At 36.8% G+C, this 24,620-nt stretch overlaps 1 protein-coding gene and 1 pseudogene across 1 annotated transcript; both read left to right on the forward strand.

The window, feature by feature from the left end:
- Positions 1 to 759: 759 nt before the first annotated feature.
- On the forward strand, positions 760 to 19,129 carry LOC139706154 (putative olfactory receptor 2B3; annotated as a pseudogene).
- A 3,830-nt stretch (positions 19,130 to 22,959) lies between these two features.
- On the forward strand, positions 22,960 to 23,907 carry LOC139706258 (olfactory receptor 2B11-like). Its single transcript, XM_071613963.1, has one exon. It carries the CDS (start codon positions 22,960 to 22,962, stop codon positions 23,905 to 23,907), a length of 948 nt encoding a protein of 315 aa, XP_071470064.1.
- The last annotated feature ends 713 nt before the right edge of the window (positions 23,908 to 24,620 follow it).

Genomic DNA, 24,620 nt, shown 5'->3' on the forward strand with positions numbered 1-24,620 from the left:
TTCTTAAGCATGGTGAAACTTATGTCATTGTACCTTCACACACACACTATTTATACCTGAAGAAACTGATGTTGAAAGTGTTTGATTTCGTGCTAAATTCCAAGTAGCTAGTAGAAATTGGATTAAATCCAGACTTCTCACTCCCTATGGAGATGGTAAAATTATTCAACCAACTTGTTGGGGTAGGACAGGCCTATCATGATGATTCTCAGAGCTTTACATTTTTCTGATCTTTCTTATACTATCACTACCTTGATATTGTACTCTTCCCATCATTTCTGAAATGCTGCAGCACTGCTTGTGCAAAGTGACTCGTATGATTCCAGGACTCCATGCCATAGCTGCTCTACTAGACATTTGAAGATAAAAATCAGTAAACTTAATTTAAACAGCCCCCCACCCCTGGCTGATTTTTATGGCAGGTAAAGTTTGAAAACCACTGTCTGGGTGTTTTAGAGCAGAGTTACCACTACTTATTAAATTTTCACCATAAGGAGAACATTATTGTCTGCCTTTATTATTCAAAGGAGAAAATTCAGTTTCATAATGTTTAGCTATTTTTTAATGTAACTGCCATTTCTTGAGTGTCATAAATAGAAATTTGGTCACCTAGTGACAGATTTTGCCTTCTTCCATCCAAGTTATTGCACAACATCCTCTGTAATCATATGGCCAATGTCTGGTTATGCTTTTTAATTACTTATAACACTTTGTAAAGTTTTGCCACTTCCTTATTACAGATGACACAACTTGAAGAGAATGGCACTCATTAATGAAAGCCACCCTGAAGAGTTTATCCTACTAGGCTTAGATGATCTGCCTTGGCTAAAGCTTCCTCTATTCATTGTTCTTATTACATACCCCATGACCATGATGGGAAACATAGCCATCATTCTGGTGTCCAAGTTAGACCCCCGTCTCATTAGTCCCATGTATTTCTTCCTCACCAACCTCTCCTATTTAGACATGTGTTTAACCACAAGCATTGTGCCTCTGATGCTGTTAAACCTGGGAAGCTCTAAGAAGACCATCAGTTATGTAGGATGTGTAGTTTAGCTTTATGTCTTCCACTTTATGGGGGCCACAGAATGTCTTCTCTTGGCTATCATGTCCTTTGACCGCTATGTGGCCATCTGCAGGCCTCTGCACTACACCCTCATCGTGAATCAACACATCTGCATCTTACTAGCATGTGTTATGTAGCTGACTGGAGTGCTCTTTGCTTTATTGGAAGCCACACTTACCTTACAATTGCCATTGTGTGGTGTCAATAAACTGGATCACTTCTTGTGTGAGATTCCAGTTCTGATAAAGACTGCCTGTGGTGAAAAGGAAGCTAATGAACTTGCACTGTCTGTGGTGTATTTTTATTTTAGTTATTCCTTTATGTTTAATTATTGCCTCTTATGCTAGTATTGGACATGCTGTACTTAATATTAAATCTTCTGAGGGAAGGAAAAAGGCCTTTGGAACATGTTCTTCTCATCTTATTGTAGTTTCCTTATTTTATGGTCCAGCTATTAGCATGTATCTTCAGCCTCTTATGCTAGTATTGGACATGCTGTACTTAATATTAAATCTTCTGAGGGAAGGAAAAAGGCCTTTGGAACATGTTCTTCTCATCTTATTGTAGTTTCCTTATTTTATGGTCCAGCTATTAGCATGTATCTTCAGCCTTCCTCCTCCATCACAAGGGACCAGCCCAAGTTCATGGCTCTCTTCTATGGAGTGGTGACTTCTACAGTCAACACCTTCATCTATACCCTGAGGAATAAAGATGTAAAAGGGGCATTAGGCAACCTAGTGAGGAACATTTTCATTTCCAAGTGAAAGGTTGTAAACAAAAATAAAATGACTTATTTAAAAGGTTTATATTGATTTTTGTAACAATTCATTTAGACTAATAATCCAATCTCATGCTATGTGTTCTTCTTGATAAAAATATTTTGTTTCTGACATTTTACGGTCACATTGGGCATGAATGATATTAGATTGTGTGCACTAGTATGGAAAGTTTATTTGTGAAAATACAGAAAAATCGAATTTTCTATTTGAATACTGAACTAGCAACTGTATTGAGTAGTAAAAGAACATTTTAAATTTTAATTATAATATAAATTTATTACTTAAGTAGATTAGTTTAAGTAGATTCATGATTTTTGTGGTTATTTAGTGTGGAATTCATAGAATTCAATAAGATGTTGCATAGTGAAGACATGTAGACTTGTACAAAAAATCACTCATTTGGACTTTTCCATTGTGTCTTTTGGTATGATTGAGATCTGAGAAAAATCACTTAAAGGAAAGACTCATGGTACACTGAACCACACTACCAAAATTAACTGCAACCAGATCTATTCTTTGAAAATAAGAGAATATCTGGTGCTACACCAGGTCTTGAGAACTTTGGAGTTTTGTAAATAATTTGAGTAATTAAGAAATTGATTTGTGGGTAATTGTTAGGGGATTGTCACCAAAACTTTTTAAATTTCAAGAGTTTCATACTTTAAATTTTCTTTGTGTTTTTGAAATATTTTCATATCCATGACATATGTTGAATATAAGACCCATTTCTAAATATGGCAGAATTTGTTTGTATTTATATTTAACCTATGTAAATAGCTGAAGGTAATCTTCACAAATATTATTGCACATTTTGACTATAATCCATCACAGCAGATGAATGTAGAATTTTCTACTTGTGTTATCACAAGGGTATTAAAATTTTCAGGTTTCAGAGCTATATGGATTAAGGATGCTCAACCTGTACAGATATCTTGAGCTTTGGGGGGAAAGACTTCAATTCGGTGTTAAAAGCATAGCGATTTGAATTTCATGATTGCTTTATCTATTTCTACAAGAAATGCCATTGGGATTTTGATTGGCATCGCATTAAACCTGTAGAGAACTTTGGGTAATATCGCCATTTTGATGATGTTAGGAAAAACAAAAGACCCAGGATAGCAAAAGCAATTCTAAGCAGGAAGTGTGAATCTGGAGGTATAGCAATGCCAGAGTTCAAACTGTACTACAAAGCAATAGTAACAAAAACAGCATGGTACTGGTACCAAAACAGGCAGGTGGACCAATGGTACAGAATAAAGGACACAGAAACCAATCCACAAAATTACAACTTTCTTATATTTGATAAAGGGGCTAAAATCATGCAATGGAGGAAGGATAGCATCTTCAACAAATGGTGCTGGGAAAATTGGAAATCCATATGCAACAAAATGAAACTGAATCCCTTTCTCTCGCCATGCACAAAAGTTAACTCAAAATGGATCAAGGAGCTAGATATCAAATCAGAGACTTCACCTGATAGAAGAAAAAGTTGGCTACGATCTACATACTGTGGGGTCGGGCTCCAAATTCCTTAATAGGACGCCCATAGCCCAAGAGTTAATAACAAGAATAAACAAATGGGACTTACTTAAACTAAAAAGTTTTTTCTCAGCAAGAGATACAATAAGAGAGGTAAATAGAGAGCCCACATCCTGGGAACAAATTTTTACCCCTCACACTTCAGATAGAGCCCTAATATCCAGAATATACAAAGAACTCAAAAAATTAAACAATAAGATAACAAATAACCCAATCAACAAATGGGACAAGGACCTGAACAGACATTTCACAGAGGAGGACATACAATCAATCAACAAGTACATGAAAAAATGCTCACCATCTCTAGCAGTCAGAGAAATGCAAATCAAAACCACCCTAAGATACCATCTCACTCCAGTAAGATTGGCAGCCATTCTGAAGTCAAACAACAAGTGCTGGTGAGGATTTGGGGAAAAGGGTACACTTGTACACTGCTGGTGGGACTGCAAATTGGTGAGGCCAATCTGGAAAGCAGTATGGAGATTCCTGGGAAAGCTGGGAATGGATCCACCATTTGACCCAGCTGTCGCCCTTCTCGGACTATTCCCTGAGGATCTTAAAAGAGCGTACTATAGGGATACTGCCACATCAATGATCATAGCAGCACAATTCACAATAGCTAGACTGTGGAACCAACCTATATGCCCTTCAATAGATGAATGGATAAAAATATATATATATATATATATATATATAAGTAATACATTGAGCTAGCCATCTCATTTCTTGGTATAAATCTAAAGAAAATAAAATCAGAATGCAGAAGAGATATCTGCATTCCCATGTTTATTCCAGCACTATTAAAAATTGCCAATATATGATAAGTGTCCATTAGTGGATGGATATATAAAGAAAACATGGTGTATATATACAGTGAAATATTATTCAGCTATTACAAAGAAGGAACATCTGTCATTTACAATGGGAATGAACCCATAAAACATTATATTAAATGGAATAAGCCAGGTGCAGAAAGAAATAGTGCATGACATCACCCCTGTATGCTGGTTACCAAAATGTGAGGTCATTGGGAGTATGGGTTAGTAGGAAATGGAGATATGTTGGTTGAAGGATACAAAATTACAATTAGATCTGTGGAATCAGTTCAAAGAATAAATTGTACAGCACAGTGACAATAATTAGTGACAACATACTATATGCTTGAAAAATGCTGAGTGGATGTTGAGAGCCATGGCCAGGACAAGTTGGTGCCTGGCATTTTGCCAGAAGGAGCGGTTCCTGCTTCCTAGGGTGCCCGCTATTTTTAAGCTCTTGTGGAGTTCCTAGAGAGTTCACGTGGGTGGAGTTCCCTGGTTGAGTTCCGGTTGAGTGCTAGCAAAGTTCCCAAAGTTCTGGTGGAGCTCTTGGGGAGTTCCTAGAGACTGTGCGTGGGCAGTGGGCAGCGTGGGTTCTAAAAATAAAGTTCATTCCTGCTTGAATCTTCAAGTGGCTCATGATTTGTGCCCAGACTGTGCAGATGTTAAATATTCTAACTACCAAAATGATATACATATGAGTTAATGTATATAATTAGCTGGATTTAACTATTTCACAATGTATATATTTATATAAAAATCATGTTGTACAAAATAAATGTAATTTTTTTCTGTCAATTTTAAAAATCAACAAATTTGAAAAGAAACAAATTCTTGCTCACATCCCATATAGGTGAGGGAAAGGTTTCTTTTAGACAGATGGGCTGGCTGCAAAATAAAAGCTATCAAAATAGTACCATGAAACAAATAGGAAAGATCAGAAATATATTTTACAGAGCAGAGGACAGTGACCGGTGAAGCCCACCAGAGGGGAACAGTGTCTAACAAAGATGGAGCCTGGTTTGCTTTAATTATAGCAGTATGGATCAAAGGGGATTGGTAAGGATAAGATTAAAGTGTGGGAAGAATCTTGTCTCTTGTGCTTGCTTCTTCATGAAAAACAGATTATTGGTGGGGGTAAGCAGATTGTTTGGCTCTTAGAGGGTCACTCACATTTCCGGTGCTGTACTAGAACTTGATCTGTGAGCTAGTACTGGGCACCACATGAATCAGGCATTCTTCAACAAGTGGATTCCTACTGGGAGTTCCTGATATCGGGATCCACTGCCTAATGGCTTAAACATCACTCAGTCAACACATGGGTCATGAAGTCTTCCTGAAACAAATAGTGAAGAAATTTGGATATGAAAACATTTTATTTTGAATGTCCTATAGTATAAAGTGAGGGGGATTAAGAAAATAAAAATATTTAATTGTACAAGAATTATTGAAAAAGTATATAAAACTAGTATAATTTATGAATAAATTACTAGTTTATAAAAGCTTCAAAACTGTGTATTAGAAATGATGTAATTTAGAAAATGTATATATTCTACAAATATGATTTTATACTTTATAACAATACAGGATGTACAGAAGCAAAAGGGAAAATAGTTACATTAAGATGACAACTCAATGTTTTCTTTGAGATTTTATCTAGACTAAATCTTAGACTAATTACAAGTTTCTTTGTTTTATTAAAACCTTAGATAAGCACACGTCACATTATATATTGCACATGTCAACTCATTTTCAAAAACAAATCCTGTATGTTCAGTATGCTAATTTTTACTTTGAATGATGTATGAAATATTTCCTTAAACTGCAGGTCTGTTACAGGTTTACTTCAGAATTACTCATTAAAATAAATTACTGAAGAATAGAAAAATTTTTCTCATATACACCATCACTCTTTTGCCCTGAGGCTATATAAAGGAATTTTAGGGTTGTAAGTTCATTGACTTTTGTGCCTTCCTAATCCAAAAACTTCAAGCTCATTTTCATGGTTTATGTTGTGTGGTTCTAACCTTCATTCTAATCGTAGAAATTATGAAGCATTTTTGTGTTAGTATTGTACTACCATTACAGTTGGCAATGGAGTTCACGTCTAGTTTTTCTGGACACAATGACCCATTGAATCTGAGGAAATCTGGAATCCCTAGGGTTTAGAGGACAGCACTGTATGAAACTCAGGTTCTTAGGAAATATTGGTTGGTTTTATTTAAAGGTACAAACATTTCTCATGAATGTTGCTGATATGTGATATGTGTAAAAGCTTTTCATTGTGGAAGTCCATTGGGATCCTGATGAGGAAACACTATGTCTGTCAAAAATGCCACAGTGATTGAAGACAAAGTTTATAATTTACTTTCAGTTTATCATGAGGACCTTTTGAATGTTTTGATGCACCCCAGGTTACACCCTAATTTTATTATTGACTGGTCAGTGAAAGGTCACATGGCTGAAGAAGCTTAAATAATTCATTGAGTTTATCAACCCATGGTTGGGAACAACCTCCTTCCAGAAATGGAACAAAGAAAGATGTAGACATCTCTCTGTTCTAGAAAAAATGGTGAGTGGAATCCACTAAGAAAATTACATTACCATGAATGAATAATGCCTTTCAAGGTCATCTCATTTATATCTTTTTTTAAAAAAAAATTATTGTTGGTTGTACAAAATATTACATAGTTCTTGATATATCATATTTCACACTTTGATTCAAGTGGGTTATGAACTCCCATTTTTACCCCATATACAAATTGCAGAATCACATCAGTTACACATCCATTGATTTACATATTGCCATACTAGTGTCTGTTGTATTCTGCTGCCTTTCCTATCCTCTACTATCCCCCCTCCCCTCCCCTCCCCTCCCCTCTTCTCTCTCTGCCCCCTCTACTGTCATTCATTTGTCCCCCTTGTATTATTTTTCCCTTTCCCCTCACTTCCTCTTGTATGTACTTTTGTATAACCCTAAGGGTCTCCTTCCATTTCCATGCAATTTCCCTTCTCTCTCCCTTTCCCTCCCACCTCTCAACCCAGTTTAATGTTAATCTTCTTCTCATGCTCTTCATCCCTACTCTGTTCTTAGTTACTCTCCTTATATCAAAGAAGACATTTAGCATTTGTTTTTTAGGGACTGGCTAGCTTCACTTAGCATAATCTGCTCTAATGCCATCCATTTCCCTGCAAATTCTATGATTTTGTCATTTTTTAATGCAGAGTAATACTCCATTGTGTATAAATGCCACATTTTTTTTTTTTATCCATTGGTCTATTGAAGGGCATCTAGGTTGGTTCCACAGTCTTGCTATTGTGAATTGTGCTGCTATGAACATCGATGTAGCAGTGTCCCTGTAGCATGCTCTTTTTAGGTCTTTAGGGAATAGACCTAGAAGGGGAATAGCTGGGTCAAATGGTGGTTCCATTCCCAGCTTTCCAAGAAATCTCCATACTGCTTTCCAAATTGGCCTCACCAATTTGCAGTCCCACCAGAAATGTACAAGTGTACCCTTTTCCCCACATCCTTGCCAGCACTTGTTGTTGTTTGACTTCATAATGGCTGCCAATCTTACTGGAGTGAGATGGTATCTTAGGGTGGTTTTGATTTGCATTTCTCTGACTGCTAGAGATGGTGAGCATTTTTTCATGTACTTGTGGATTGATTGTATGTCCTCCTCTGAGAAGTGTCTGTTCAAGTCCTTGTCCCATTTGTTGATTGGGTTATTTGTTATCTTATTGTCTAATTTTTTGAGTTCTTTGTATACTCTAGATATTAGGGCTCTATTTGAAGTGTTAGGAGTAAAGATTTGTTTCCAGGATGTAGGTTCCCTATTTGCCTGTCTTATTGTTTCTTTTGCTGAGAAAAAACTTTTTAGTTTGAGTAAGTCCCATTTGTTGATTCTAGTTATTAAATTTTGTACTATGGGTGTCCTATTGAGGAATTTGGAGCCCGACCCCACAGAATGTAGATCGTAGCCAACTTTTTCTTCTATCAGACACCGTGTCTCTGATTTGATATCAAGCTCCTTGATCCATTTTGAATTAACTTTTGTGCAAGGCAAGAGAAGGGGATTCAGTTTCATTTTGTTGCATACGGATTTCCAGTTTGACCAGCACCATTTGTTGAAGATGCTATCCTTCCTCCATTGCATGCTTTTAGCCCCTTTATCAAATATAAGATAGTTGTAGTTTTGTGGATTGGTTTCTGTGTCCTCTATTCTGTACCATTGGTCCACCTGCCTGTTTTGGTACCAGTACCATGCTGTTTTTGTTACTATTGCTGTGTAGTATAGTTTGAAGTCTGGTATCACTATACCACCTGATTCACACTTCCTGCTTAGCATTGTTTTTGCTATTTTGGGTCTTTTATTTTTCCATATGAATTTCCTGATTACTTTCTCTATTTCTACAAGAAATGCCGTTGGGATTTTGATTGGCATTGCATTAAACCTATAGAGAACTTTTGGTAATATCGCCATTTTGATGATGTTAGTTCTGCCTATCCATGAACAGGGTATATTTTTCCATCTTCTAAGATCTTCTTCTATTTCTCTCTTTAGGGTTCTGTAGTTTTCATTGTATAAGACTTTCACCTCTTTTGTTAGGTTGATTCCCAAGAATTTTATTTTTTTTGAGGATATTGTGAATGGAGTGGTTGTCCTCATTTCCATTTCAGAGGATTTGTCGCTGATATACAGGAATGCCTTTGATTTACGTGTGTTGATTTTATAGCCTGCCACTTTGCTGAATTCATTTATTAGCTCTAATAGTTTCTTTGTAGACCCTTTTGGGTCTGCTAGGTATAGAATCATGTCATCTTCAAATAGTGATAATTTAAGTTCTTCTTTTCCTATTTTTGTGCCTTTAATTTCTTTCGTCTGTCTAATTGCTCTGGCCAGTGTTTCGAGAAATATGTTGAACAGAAGTGGTGAGAGAGGGCATCCCTGTCTTGTTCCAGATTTTAGAGGGAATGCCTTCAGTTTTTCTCCATTCAGAATGATGCTAGCCTGAGGCTTAGCATAGATTGCTTTTACAATATTGAGGTATGTTCCTGTTATCCCTAGTTTTTCTAGAGTTTTGAACATAAACGGATGTTGTACTTTGTTGAATGCTTTTTCCGCATCTATCGAGATGATCATATGTTTCTTATTTTTAAGTCTATTGATGTGGTGAATAACATTTATTGATTTCCATATATTGAACTAGCCTTACATCCCAGGGATGAATCCTACTTGATCATGGTGCACAATTTTTTTGATATGTTTTTGTATCCGATTTGCCAGAATTTTATTGAGGATTTTTGCATCTACGTTCATTAGAGATTTTTTTTTGTAGTTTTCTTTCTTTTAAGTGTCTTTGTCTGGTTTAGGAATCAGGGTGATTTTGGCCTCATAGAATGAATTTGGAAGTTCTCCCTCTTTTTCTATTTCCTGAAGTAGCTTGAAAAGTATTGGTATTAGTTCCTCTTAATGAGGTTTTGTAAAACTCTGCTGTATACCCATCCGGTCCTGCGCTTTTCTTAGTTGGTAGTCTTCTGATGATTTCTTCTATTTCCTCAATTGATATTCGTCTGTTTAGGTTGTCTATATCCTCCTGACTCAATCTGGGCAGATAATATGACTTAAGAAATTTATGGATACCTTCACTATCTTCTAATTTATTGGAGTATAAGGATTCAAAATAATTTCTAATTATCTTCTGTATTTCTGAAGTGTCTGTTGTGATATTGCCTTTTTCTTCCCGTATGCTAGTAATTTGAGTTCTCTCTCTTCTTCTATTCATTAGCATGGCTAAGGGTCTGTTGATTTTATTTATTTTTTCAAAGAACCAACTTTTAGTTTTGTCAATTTTTTCAATTGTTTCTTTTGTTTCAATCTCATTAATTTCTGCTCTGATTTTAATTATTTCTTGCCTTCTACTTCTTTTGCTGTTGTTTCGCTCTTCTTTTTCTAGGATTTTGAGATGAAGTATGAGATCATTTATTTGTTGTTGTTTTTTTTTTCTTTTTTTAAGGAATGAACTCCAAGCAATGAATTTTCCTCTTAGAACTGCTTTCAATGTGTCCCATAAATTCTGATATGTTGTGTCTGGGTTTTCATTTATCTCTAAGAATTTTTTAATTTCCTCCTTGATGTCTTCTATAACCCATTGATCATTCAGTAACCTATTGTTCATTCTCCAAGTGATGCATGATTTTTCCTTCCTTCTTTTATCGTTGATTTTCAGTTTCATTCCATTATTATCAGATAAGATGCATGGTATTATCTCTACTCCTTTATTTTGTCTAAGAGTTGCCCTGTGACATAATATATGATCTATTTTTGAGAAGGATCCATGTGCTGCTGAGAAAAAAGTGTAACTGCTTGATGTTGGGTAGTATATTTTATATATGTCAATTAAGTCTAGGTTATTAATTGTGTTATTGAGTTCTATAGTTTCCTTATTCAACTTTTGATTGGAAGATCTGTCCAGTGGCGAGAGAGGTGTGTTGAAGTCTCCCATGATTATTGTATGGTGGTCTATTAGACTCTTGAACTTGAGAAGAGTTTGTTTGATGAATATAGCTGCACCATTGTTTGGGGCATATATATCTATGATTGTTATGTCTTGTTGGTATATGGTTCCCTTGAGCAGTATGTAGTGTCACTCTTTGTCCCTTTTGATTAACTTTGGCTTGAAATCTATTTTATTTGATATGAGTATGGATACTCCTGCTTGTTTCCGAAGTCCATATGAGTGATATGATTTTTCCCAACCTTTCACCTTCAGCCTATGTATGTCTTTTCCTATCAAATGTGTCTCCTGTAGGCAGCATATTGTTGGGTCTTGTTTTGTGATCCATTCTACTAGCCTGTGTCTCTTAATTGGTGAGTTTAAGCCATTAACATATAGGGTTATTATTGAGATATGGGTTGTTCTTCCAGCCATATTTGTTTATTTATGTTACTAAACATGGTTTGTTTTCCTCTTTGATTATTTTCCCACCTTTAGTGTCCTACCTCCCACTGTTGGTTTTCATTGTTATTTTCCATTTCCTCTTCCTGTAATGTTTTGCTGAGGATGTTTTGAAGAGATGGTTTTCTAGCTGCAAATTCTTTTAACTTTTGTTTATCGTGGAAGGTTTTAATTTCATCTTCCATCCTGAAGCTTAATTTCGCTGGATACACAATTCTTGTTTGGAACCCATTTTCTTTCAGTGTTTGAAATATGTTATTCTAGGATCTTCTAGCTTTCAGAGTCTGTGTTGAAAGATCAGCTCTTATCCTATTTGGCTTACCCCTAAATGTAATCTGCTTCCTTTCTCTTGTAGCTTTTAAAATTCTCTCCTTATTCTGTATGTTGGGCATCTTCATTATAATATGTCTAGGTGTGGATCTCTTATGATTTTGCACATTCGGTGTCCTGTAGGCTTCTAGGATTTGGGATTATGTCTCATTCTTCAAGTCTGGGAAGTTTTCTCATATAATTTCATTGAATAGATTGCTCATTCCTTTGGTTTGAACCTCTATCCCTTCCTGTATCCCAATGACTCTTAAGTTTGGTCTCTTTATGTAATCCCATATTTCTTGGATGTTATGCTCATGGTTTCTTAACAGTCTTGCTGAGCTGTCTATGTTCTTTTCAAGTTGAAATACTTTGTCTTCATTGTCTGATGTTCTATCTTCTAAGTGTTCTACTCTGCTGGTAGTATTCTCAATTGAGTTTTTAAGTTGGTTTATTGCTTCCTGCATTTCTAGGATTTCTGTTTGTTTGTTTTTTATATCCTCTATCTCCCTGTATAGTTGATCTTTTGCTTCTTGGATTTGTTTATGTAATTTATTGTTGAAGTGATCTTTCATTGTCTGATTTTGCTGTCTGATGTCTTCCTTGAGACTCCAGATCATCTGAAGCATGTATATCCTGAATTCTTTATCTGACATTCCATCTGCTGCAGATATTAGCTCTTCCAACGTTGAGTTGACCTGCATTGCTTGTGGTCCTTTCTTTCCTTGTCTCTTCATACTGTTCGTGTTTCTTTCTGCTTGGTGAAACTGTTGTGCTATTGAATTTTCCCCCTATATATTTATATTGCTCTTGTATAGTTGCAAAGTCTCCCTCGCAGGCGTGGGCAGCGGCTCTGCCCCTCCTCCAATTGGGGTAATGTGCCTACCACACCAGCAGGCCGCTGGGCCTGCTCTGCCGGTCAGTAGCAGGTCCGCCTACCTTGCAGGAGCGGGCAGCGGCTCTGCCCCTCTGCGGGCCGCTGGGCTTGTTCTGCCGGTGGGTCACAGGTCCGCCTACCTTGCAGGCGCGGGGGGAGGGGGCGCCTCTGACCCTCAGCAGGCCGCTGTGCCTGTTCTGCCAGGGGGACGGAGGTCCACCTACCTTGCAGGCGTGGTTGGCAGCTCTGCCCCTCCGCGGGCCACTGGGCCTGATCCGTTGGTGGTCACAGTTCCGCCTACCTTGCAGGCGCGGGGGGAGGGGGCGACTCTGCCCCTCAGCAGGCCGCTGCGCCTCTTCTGCCAGTGGTCACAGTTCCGCCTACCTTCATTTATATCTTTTTTTTTAAGAGAGAGAGAGAGATATGAGAGAGAGAGAGAGAGAGAGAGAGAGAGAGAGAGAGAGAGAGAGAATTTTAATATTTATTTTTTAGTTTTTTGTTGTCTTTTTTTTTTTTTTCTGTGGACACAACATCTTTGTTTGTATGTGGTGCTGAGGATCGAACCCGGGCTGCACACACACCAAGCAAGCGTGCTACTGCTTGAGCCACATCCCCAGCTCCATTATTTATATCTTGCAACACATTAAATAATCAGAGTATCTGATTTGTGTTGGGAAAATGAATTTTGGTCTTTGAACTGCCCAGAGACAGAGGCAATGCCTCTTTTGGAAATTTCTTAGCAAAATTTCATAACCTTGAGTTCAAATGCTGGCTGCGCAGAGGTAGAGAATTGGTAGTACTAATTGTACTGCTTTTACTACTAACTTTGGTTCTGTTTATCTTGAAGAAACTTTCTCACAATAAATCCTTGTGATGTTTAAACCTATATAATAAATGTGCTGAGTTTGCTTTTTGTCAGTCATCTTCCCTCAGAGTTTGGCTAATCCACTGGGTCCCAGCTTTTTCTCTACTTTTGTGTTGGTTTGTCTTTTTTCAATCCCTTTGCCACCCAGTTTTGGAATCTAAGTAAATGATCATGTAGGACATGGAAGTAGGCTCCTAGAACAGGGCCCCAAAGACTCAAAAGTTCTCATTTTGGGGACATTCCTAAAAGAAGACACATGTCAGATAAAGGAGAGCAAGAGTTTATATAGCTAGCTTAAAAATATGGGGTAAACTGGATCTAAAGAAAGAGATCTTTATTTTGCAATGCTTATGACTATACTTAAATCACAGGGCAGCACTGTAACAAAGGCACAGCTGGTGCAGTTTTGAGAGTTTTCTATTGACACTTGTCCTTGGTTTCCTGAGGAAGGAAAGGTAGATGTAGAGTTTTATGGTTTGAATGTGAGGTGTGTGTTCACATGTGAGACAATGTGGGAATCTCAGAGTTGGAAATCTTTGGGTCATGAAAGCCTTAACATAATGAGTGAATTAATACTCTGATAAGGATTAAATGAATGGTAACTGAAAGTGGGCACAGTGTGGCTGGTAGAAGTGAGCATCGGGGGGATGACTTTTCAGTATATATTTTGTATCTGGAGAGTGAAATCTCTGTCTCTACTGCCTAATTGTCATGTGAGCTGCTTCTCTCTGCCACACTCTGTAGCCATAATATCCTGCCTCACCTAGAGCCCCAAGGAATGCATGCAGCCTCTATGGACTGAGATCTCTGAAACTGTGAGCCCCTAAATAAACTTTTCCTCCTCTATAGTTGTTCTGGTTGGGTCTTTCAGTCACAGCAGTGAAAAAGCTGAGTAAAACATAGAGACTAGGCAGAAACTTGGTAAATAGCTTTGTTTTAGACATTCAGCCTAGGAACTGAACAAGATCCCCATAGAAAATTTTACTCTATGGACCTTGATATGAGATTGGCTTGATCCATCTCATGGGAGTGTGAAATGGTCTGCTTCTGACTTGATTTCTGGCTTTTAAAATGTCATTAAAGGCTGTAGAGACTTTACCCAAGAGTTTTCAGCCTGTGGCACCTCCCCCTCCTTTGTAGGGGACTTTGTCTCCTGAGAGGAGGCAGGAGGGGTGGGGAGGAGGCATTTGATCTGGACAGAAGCATTCAGGATGAAAGAGAACAGGATTTCAGACAAGACCCTGAGGAGGAATTTGAGGAAGAAAAGGAGTTAGTTCACAATTTTTCTAATTTGACTACAGTTATTTTGGCTCATGCACCTCAGCCCTTGACTGGGACTAAATTAAAATTAAGGGTGCCTGCATCAAAAATGTTATTGCTATTACAACAAAGTCTGAGCAATAAGAGTGTCAGGAGAAAACATGGAATGGTTTTGAGCGTATCCAATCTTTGAAAGAACTGATCCAAATAATTCTGGTCAGCCATTTCAATCACTTGAGCCCATTTCTTAAAAAAAAAAAAAAAAAAAAAAAAAAAAAAAAAAAAAAAAAAAAAAAAAAAAAAACTTCAAAGAGTTTTAAGTCTGTTTGCTTTATATATGGCCCCACAGCTCCTTTTGTTCAGAGTTTATTAAAAATGCTTGCTAATAAAGACATGCCACTTAATGACTGGATTATGCTAGCTAAAGCTTTCTTGTCAGGGCACCACTATTTAATGTGGAAATATAACTGGATAGAGTTTAGTGCAAACCAGGTGGAGACAAATTGAGCTCAAGGAGTTAATGTTACTCTGGGAATGCTGACTGAAACTGGACAATAAGCTGACTTAAGTTATCAGCTGAATTTTGATTTTCAAACCTATCTGCAAATAAATGTTTGTGCTAAATGGGCATGGAGAATGTTGCCTACTGAAGGAGAAGAAACTATGGATATCATCCAGGTTAGACAAGCTCTCCACATGCTCTACACAGACTTTATAGTATGCTTGTATCAAGCAGTTAATTGAGTGAAGGGGACCCAGATGCTGGTGAATAGTTAGTTAAACAGCTGGCTTTGTACAATGCTAATAAAGCCTGCCAGGAGGTGGTCTGTATTCATAAAAAGAAAGGAATGATTTTGGATTTTATGTGCCTCTATGCCAATGTTGGTATTGCATATGTGCACAGAGTAACTACAGATTTAAAAGAAGATTTACAGACTCTTGAAAAAAATCATAAAAGGGGTGTTTTAACTGTGGCAAGCCTACACATTTGTCCAGAGACTGTTGGCAGCTGCTTGCCTAAAAAAATAAAACACGGCTATGTCCACATTGTACTCACAGTAAATATTGGGTTAATGAGTGTAAATCATGAACAGATGCAGACAGGCAATTAACCCCGCAGTTGGAAAACAGGAGGGAGGGTCTGCCCCTACACTGCCAAACAGTGGGGGCACTGTTGCTCATTCCAGAACAGCCATACAATCCAGACAAACCTTATGACCCTCCAATGGGACCTTTAGAGGGCCAGGGAAGGAAGTGTAGGACTGGACCTCCATCTCACTGCCAAAAGTGTATCAACTCCGGAGATGTGACCCCAGGCCATACCTACTGATATTTATGGCCCTTTGCCCTCTGGCATAGTGGGACTTACATTAGGATGAAGTATTTTAGCTATGAAAGGGTTTCAAGTTTTACCAGGGCAGATACATTCAGATTTTTACTGGGGAAATAAAAGTTATAGCTTGCCAATATTTCCATTGTTAAGGTACTTCCATTGTCAAAGAAAATATCATAGCTCAAATTCTTCTTTTACCTTACCATTCAAGAGGAAAATATTTTGTCAAAGAACCCAGAGGTGATAAAGGTCATCTCTTAGGGCATACTTGGCTCAGATAGTCAAGCAAGAGTGATCCCATCTGGATCTTAATATAAATGGAAAGATTTTTAAAGGTGTCATAGTTTGGGACAGATATGTCTGTTATATCTACAATTCATTGGCCTAAAGGATGGTCCTTACACAGGGCCTCTGCTAATGTGGAAGATATAGGTCACAGTTCTCAGCCTGTGAAGAATGCCCAATATCTTTGATGGAAAAATCCTGAAGATAATAAGGAACTTTTCAAACCTTATGGCCTTGAGATTTTTTCAGTATATTTGTGGGGCCCTGATATTCTAAGTAGCATAGGAGTTTTAATGATAAGTCCTAGCTTGGTGGCTACATTCCAAATTTATAAACAAGAATTTATCCCCAGTAGGGGGTTGGGAAAAAACAACAACAACAACAAGGAAGTGTTCATCTGTAGCATAATCTTCTCAAGAAGGATGGCATGGATTGGGATATTTACCTAATCAGCTTTTCAATAGGGGCCTTGTTCTCTTCTCCAGCCCAGTGAAGAGCAGAAAAAAAATGAATTGGCTGTCAGATAATCCTGTCTGGGTTGATCAATGACCCCTCAAAAGAGAGAAACTTCAGATGGCTCATATGTTTGTCCAAGAACAGGTAAAGCTGATCACATTGGACCTACATTTAGCTCATGGAATGCTCCTATTTTTGTAATAAAGAAAAATCTGGTAATTGGAGATTATTACAAGATGTCTGAGCAATTAATCCGACTATGGAGTTAATGGATCATTTGGAAGAGAGTTAATGGACTTTCTTCTCCTATAGCTATTTCTATTGATTATCATTTAAAAATAATAGACTTAAAAGATTTTTTTCACTATACCTTTATATCCAACTGATTGTAGGCATTTTGCATTCAGTGTTCCAGCTATTAAATTCAAGAAGCCAGTTGAGAGATATTGTTGGAAGGTTTTGCCACAGATAATTGCTAATAGTCCTACCTATGTCAGACTTTTCTAGCTCAAGCAATTGCTCCCATGTAAGAACAATCCTGATGCATATATTATTCATTACATGAATGACATACTTATGGCACATTTTAATTCAGATATGTTTTTAAAATTTTTGTTCACTTGTAATCCTCACTTACCTCAGTGGGTTTGTGCATAGCATCTGCTCTCCCCGTTCAGTATCCAAGCAGCATAACTGATGGCTACATGATTCATCCACAGAACTTACAAATGAGAAATGATGTTTTGCATACTCTTAATGATTTTTCAAATGTTGTTGGGAGATATTAATTGGTTGTGATATGGTTTATAATCACCAGTGCAGATTTAAGTCCTTTATTTGATATTTATGTGGAGATCCCTCTCTGGCCTCTCCTTGACAACTCACAGCAGAAGCAAAGGCTGCATTAGTAAACCTGGAAGCTGCTCTCAAGACTGCACAGCTTACTAGAATTAATTTACAGAAGCCTATACATGTGTTGATATTTTCTACTTCTCATACTTCCATAGAGGCTGTATCACAGTCTTCACGAGTTATCAAATGACTTCCTTTTGCTCAGTCTCCTTCAAAATCTTTTACTGCATTTTTATGATTTTGTTGCTCAGATTTTATTAAAGGCAGAAGTCGAGTCATAGAATTGGTGGGAGCCGAGCCTTATTTTATTGTGGTGCCTTTTTCAGTTCCAAAACAAAATTGGCTTTGTCAATCTTCAAGTGCATGGCAAGTACCTTTTGCTAATTTTCCTGGTCAAGTAGAAAATCATTATCTCCATGATAAGCGTATTCAATTTTCTACTTTAACCTTTTTTATTTTCCCCAAAATTGTACACGCTTAGCAGAAAGCTGAGGCAGTCACAGTGTATACAGATGACTCCAGTCCAGGCGAGGCTGGTTACCATAGCCTTGCTCACACTAAGGTGGTGCAGACTCCTACATCTCTGCACAATGAGAAGATCATCAAGCTCTCATTTGTGCCTTGCTTCATTTTGCTAATAAGCCAGTTAATATCTATGGTGACTGTGCCTACACAGTTGGAGTAGCTATGCACATTGAAACAGCTACCATTGGACATATACAATCAGAAGACTTATTTCATTTATTTCATACTTTACAAAACACAATTTGAGTGCATAAGTATCCTTGTTTTATTGGATACATGAGAAATTCCTTTACCAACAGGTAATGCTATAGATGATTGTCTTGTTGCCGCTTGTCAGTAGTTGTCTCCTAATGATTGTGCTCAAGCCTCTCAAAATTTTCATTATCAGAATGCTTCTGGCTTACACAACAAATTTTTCATCAACTGTTCATCAATGTAATACATACTCTAGTCTTACCTATTAGGGTTAATTCCCATGGTTTTCAGCCAAACCACCTCTCTCAATTTGGCAGTCAGTGTTATGTTCATGTTATTATTGACACTTGTTCTCATTTCATTTTGACCACTTCTCGTACAGAAGAAAACTACTCATCAATCATTTTTTTTCCATTTAGCTGCTTTTGGAGTGCTGGGCCATCCTCTATAAATTAACACTGCTAGTTGTCTTACTTATCTATTTCTTTTTGACAGTTTTATTGATCACTGAACAGGTATTCATTATAATCCCCAAGGCCATGTTACTGTAGAGCAATCTCACTTGTCCCTTAAATTACCATTACAAAAATCAAAGGGGGAGATAGAACCCCACAAAATTGTTTGAATCATGCTCTCTTTGTTTTAGATTTCTTAAATTTGGATGTTGAATTTCACACTATTGAGCCGACTACCACTGCAAGGGGCCTGTCAGGCCCAGTTTGGTGGAGAAACTTACAAACAGGACCATGGAATGGACAATATTCAGGATAATATGGCATACAAGCCATGTCTGTGTCACTCAAAGGTGCAGTTTATCCTATCTGGGTATCTGAGCGTGCCACACGTTCATCACCGTCAAGGAGGATCTGAAGCTTGAAGCGGAGGCATTGATCCTGATCTCCACTAGGAACAAGAAGCTGAGAAGGATGAAGTGGAAGGTGAAGAAGACTGTAGACCCAGAATGCAAAACCGCCAATGTGGGGACAACTGAAGAACTTGACACATCAGGTTGAGCAGATAGTCAAACAGTTGGGAGGAACTGTCTCCAGCCATCATATTTGTGGCTATGCTGGCTTAATTTCATGGGGAAACTCATTAGACTTAGTTCCCAGACCCACCTGCAGTACACCTAACTGTGTGGACTGGAGAATTTATTCCAGTATTTATTAATGATTCTCAAATGATGTTGACCTTGAACTGGAGGCGTTGTTCAAAAGCAACAACAACAACAACACAACAAAAACAGAAAAATGTGAGCCAGTTAAGCCTGAAGATTCAATTTCCCTGAAATAGATAAAGACAGCTTTCTTTGACTAAGACTTTTAATTTTATTTTTTGTCCATTTTTTCATTTTTAGTTATACAAGATACTAGAGTGTATTTTTGACATATTTATACTTACATGGTGTACATCTTATTCTAATTAGGACCCCAGTCTTGTTGTTGTACATGAAGTGGCAATTCACAGTGGTGTATTCATATGTGTACATAGGAAAGCTAAGTCATATTCATTCCACTGTATTTTCTATTCCTGCCCCTTCTCCCTTCTCTTTATTCTCCTTTGTCTAATCTACTGAACTTCTATTCTTCCTCTCCCTCCTTGTTGTGTGTTAGCATGCACATTTAAGCGAGTACATTCACCCTTCAGCTTTTGGGGATTAGTTTATGTCACATCTTTTCTAACCCAGTTCCAGTAGGTGCTGTTGTGTTTCTAGCTGAGTTGTCTGTTATTTGGCAATATTTTGTGAATATTCAACTTTGAAAACCTTTGCCTCTTACCCAACTACTAGTGACCTGTATTTGCTCGTCTAATATTTCACTGCATTTATATGTCACCAAAGAGCTTCAGTAAAACTCACAGCGATAGGACAGTGTTTTATTGTCTCTTCAGTTTGTCATAATATTTTTTCTTTATCAATAGAATAGTGGCAATTTCATCTGGTTAGTGATTATCGCTCACACCTTCTGTTCTAAAGACAAGATATAAAGTATTACTTTACTTTCCAGCTTCAGAGGTCTTTGTCCATAAATGCTTGACTCCATTGTTCTGGATCTGGGGTGAGGCAGAATATCATGGTGCAAGTGTGTAGAGGAGGAAAGAAGATCAAGATATGGCAACAAGGAATTAAAAAAGAGCTCTTCTAAATAATTTTTAAAAAGAATTAGAAGATGATAAAATTCTAGAATGCAGAGAATGACAAGAGCATAAATATGAACAAAGAGAACAACCTCAGAAGACTGATGTAAACTTTATAGAAGGATTCCTTAACTACTGGTGAGGCCTGAGTGAAAGAAAAAAAAAATTGATTAAATAAGAAATTCAGGTTTAAAAATCCTTTAGATTCATATTTTTAATTTTTAGTCTTTTTGTCAAAAATCTATTGGTGCAAAACTTATTTGTGCCATATTATCAGCTTGTGCCATTGTGATTTGTTTAGTAATTGAATCTATTTTGGAGCTAAATTCATCAAGACACCAACAATAAACACAAATCTATTCTTCCCATATTAGAGTATAATTTCATTACAGCAAGTTTTTGGATGTTGATTCTCATGTTTATTTGAAGCATCTAGATGAGTGATTGACAGATAGTAGGGATTCTATAACATTTGCTGATGAGTCAATGAAACATTACTAAATGAAACATGAGTAAAAGAAATATTAATGTATATGAATGACACAAGGTGTTTATTGTTCAAATCAATGAGGAACTTTAATATCATCAATATTAGGTTAGGTAAATAGTCAATACTGAGTGAAGCTACTGTGGGAAAAATAAAACCAAAGACAAGAGCTTTTTGTTTTCTTAAACATATTAGGAGGTAACTGTCTCTTCCATCTCTATGTAGAACTAAGATTCCTATATCTTAGCATAGAAGAATCTCAAAATAACATTTTGAGATAAATGTAAATAAAAAATCAAATCTTGACATCAAAAATAATTTTCTTGACTTTCTCCTGGTAATCTAGGAAATTTCCTATAAAATTTTGGAGATAAATTGAGTTTTCTAGGTGTCTTTCAGTCTCAAGTCCATTTTCCACAACAGGTATCACTTTTATGATTTCATTTTATTGGGATAAAAAATGTGAGAGGGAATAATACCCACAAGGGAATTGCTATAGTGTCTCTTGGCAAGAAATTTCCACTGAGGTTCATTATCTGTTTGGAGAACAAAGTCTCACAGCTTTATAAGGAGATTGAGACTCCTCCTTAACTGTTATTCTATGTTTTAGTTTATTTTTGTTATATTTTAGGGAGTACTGGAGATTGAATCCGGAGCCCATACATGTTAGGCACTCAATAGCTGGGCTGTATCCCCAAGCCCTAACACAATTATTTTAGGGTAAAATAGGTTTCTGCATGTAAAAAAGATTTGGGATCCTTCAAATAAGTATTGACTTATGATATGAAATAAAGCTACTGAATATAGAGAAGATATTTAATCCTATCCCCAATTAATATTAAATTCTGATGAAAATAACATTTTTTTTCTTAGAAGGAGGACACCAGGACAGAAGATCATTTGATTGAAGGTAAATGATTTATGTGAGAGGGAATAATCTATTCAGCTGTTTTGATTTAATATTTGCACAACTCCATGCATATTTTGACCTTTTTAATGCAAAGTTGCATGTGAGAAAGCATGGAAATAAACTGACACATTTTAATACTAATAACAAACATTATAATTAGCATAGCAATACTATTTGCATTAGTGGGCATTTATACTAATTAAATAAGTGTGGGTTGGTTTAAAAATCTTGAAAGCATTAACATCAGATTCAAGTTAGGTGATCTGAGTAATAAAGGAAATGGAAGGGAAGAAAATTGTACATTGTTGATATTTAGGTAAAACCTGAAGAAAAATTATTTAGCAGACTCCTAACCAAACAAAACACTGTATTTCATGAAAATATCCAGCTCAAAATGAAACATTGCACTTAAGAAAGTGTGGTCAGACATGTTGGACCTCACAGTAAGGGAGGTTCTGAGAAACGATACCTAAGATATGTGTGTTACCCATTAGCAGTGGATTAGATTCAGGTTTTAAAATTTCATATGCTTTTTTTCTACTAAATCAATGTTTTTCAAACCTTTTGCCATTGCCTATAGTAAGAACTACATTTTTCATTATAACTCATATTACGCAAACTTAGATATTCCCACTTCTAATGGAAAAAAAAATAACTTGATAGAATAACATATATGGGACAGATTACAACTCACATTGTGAAAATCACTTGTATAATCAGACTATGTTGATAAGTGCTTGGTGTCTGTAATCATTTATCTTTGTAATCAATTATTGTTTGTCCTGCTTTGCAAGTTCTGAGTATGATTCAAGGGTTCATTTCTTTTTAATTGAATGGTTCCTTTTATAAAAAAAGTCAGTCTAGAGTTTGGTGAATAGACTTATGGAAAACAATATGTGCTGCTTCTATGCAAACCAGACATCTGGAACTCCTAAATCAACTCATAAATCTAACCAGAACATGGCAAGGGCCAGAAGATCATGGATGAAAGAAATGAACACAAGTGGTAAGTTATCATTACTGGTTCCTGGGTAGGGTAGTTTCATTCATTCATCCATTTTATATTCTCTCTCTCTCTCTCTCTCTCTCTCTCTCTAACATAAGGTGAATTGTAAGTTTTCCTTTATCTCATTATTTTATAAAAATTTTGCTATTCTGCATTTCTTGGTTTAAATAAAGGTATTTGTTTGTTTTTCTTTTAGAAGTACCACAAAAGTAATATTTTTATTAATTTTTATTCTTGCAAACATCAACTCACTTCAGTGGAGTATTTGCTTTAACTTGAATCTACCAAAAGAGCAATAGCAAACATGAATCTGGACAATGCAAGTGCTCCAGAGGTCTTTATTCTCTTGGGTTTCTCCAACCACCCATGGTTGGAAATGCCCCTGTTCTTTATGGTGCTTGTTGCTTATATCTGGACACTGGTGGGCAACATTTCAATTACTGTGGTATCCAGAGTAGATCCTCATCTTGACAGCCCTATGTATTTCTTCCTTTCCAACCTCTCCTTCTTGGACCTGTGCTTTACCACAACTACCATACCTCAGCTGCTGCTTAACCTTTGGGGCCCAGATAAGTATATCAGCTATGGAGGTTGTGTGACCCAGTTTTATATGTTTCACTTCCTGGGAGCCACTGAGTGCATCCTGTTAGCTGTGATGTCCTTGGATCGCTACATTGCCATCTGCAAGCCTTTGAGGTACCCAGCTATCATGCATCAGCGACTCTGCATCTTCCTGGTGGCCGTGGCCTGGATAAGTGGATTGGCTAACTCCTTGCTTCAGTCATCTCTCACTGTCCAGCTGCCACTTTGTGGTAACAACAAGGTAGATAATTTTCTCTGTGAGGTTCCAGTGATGATCAAGATGTCTTGTGCTGACACTACATTCAATATAACTATGCTCTCCATTGTGGGGACTTTCTATTCCCTGGTTCCTTTGTCACTTATCCTTATCTCCTATGGGTTTATTGTAGCTACTGTGCTTAGGATTCGATCTTCAGAGGGAAAGAAGAAAGCTTTTAATACATGTGGTTCTCATGTTATTGTTGTATCTCTTTTCTATGGACCAGTAATTATCATGTATGTACAACCCTCTGCTGGTAACTCGCAGGACAAGAACAAATTTATGTCCTTGTTCTACAGTTTATTGACTCCTATGCTTAACCCTTTTATTTATACTTTGAGGAACAAGGACATGAAAGGAGCAATGAGGAGGCTACTTGGCTCATGTCATCAAAGAACAGAACAAACATAACAATTTTTATAATCCACACTCTCCACACTTGGCTCAGAATATTTCTACTTTTAAATTGCCTCTTGATTTATCATTCTCCAAAATTGTCAACATCCTTTAGTACCTGTCTTATCTCCATGTGTCTTTGTACCATATTGCTATAGTCGGTTGGCTATCATCTGATGTGTGAGTTCTAATCCTAAGTTTGTCTACAATTTGAATGGGAGTGAAGACTGTCACGAAGTTGCTTTCTAACCTTCTAAAGATTCTATTGTAGAACCGAAGAAGTAGGCAATAAATAAAAGCTTACTGAAGGACTCAATCTTTTAGACCAAAATGAAAAGAATAATCTTATCTTGTTTGTGCTATTTTGGGAAAAAATAAGTAATTTATACTGCATTTTACCTCCTTGCTATTGTAGATAATATTTGAGGATCAATGTTGCAAATGCAAGTCAACTCTATGAATAACAGCAAGATCAAATGGGTTAATATCTCATATTTTGTAATTGAAACTCTTTACCATGCATCTGCTAATCTTTTAAGAAAAAGAGGATTGAAAAAATTGTATATGCTTCTTTCCTCTCAATGAAATTTCTTCTTCTGAGGTATTTGACTGAAATAGCTATTTTTATGTTTCCAGAGGGAAAATTTGATGAATAAAATCCCCGGGGAAACTTCTGTGTAATATTTCCATAATATTGATAATCACTTATATTTCTTTGGGGGAGCTAA

This window comes from Marmota flaviventris, chromosome 6, assembly GCF_047511675.1.
Source record: "Marmota flaviventris isolate mMarFla1 chromosome 6, mMarFla1.hap1, whole genome shotgun sequence".
Lineage (NCBI taxonomy): Eukaryota > Metazoa > Chordata > Mammalia > Rodentia > Sciuridae > Marmota > Marmota flaviventris.

Bases quoted from the DNA above. Each gene is read 5' to 3' on its own strand.
- LOC139706258 (XM_071613963.1), top strand. From the start codon at position 22,960: ATGAATCTGGACAATGCAAGTGCTCCAGAGGTCTTTATTCTCTTGGGT.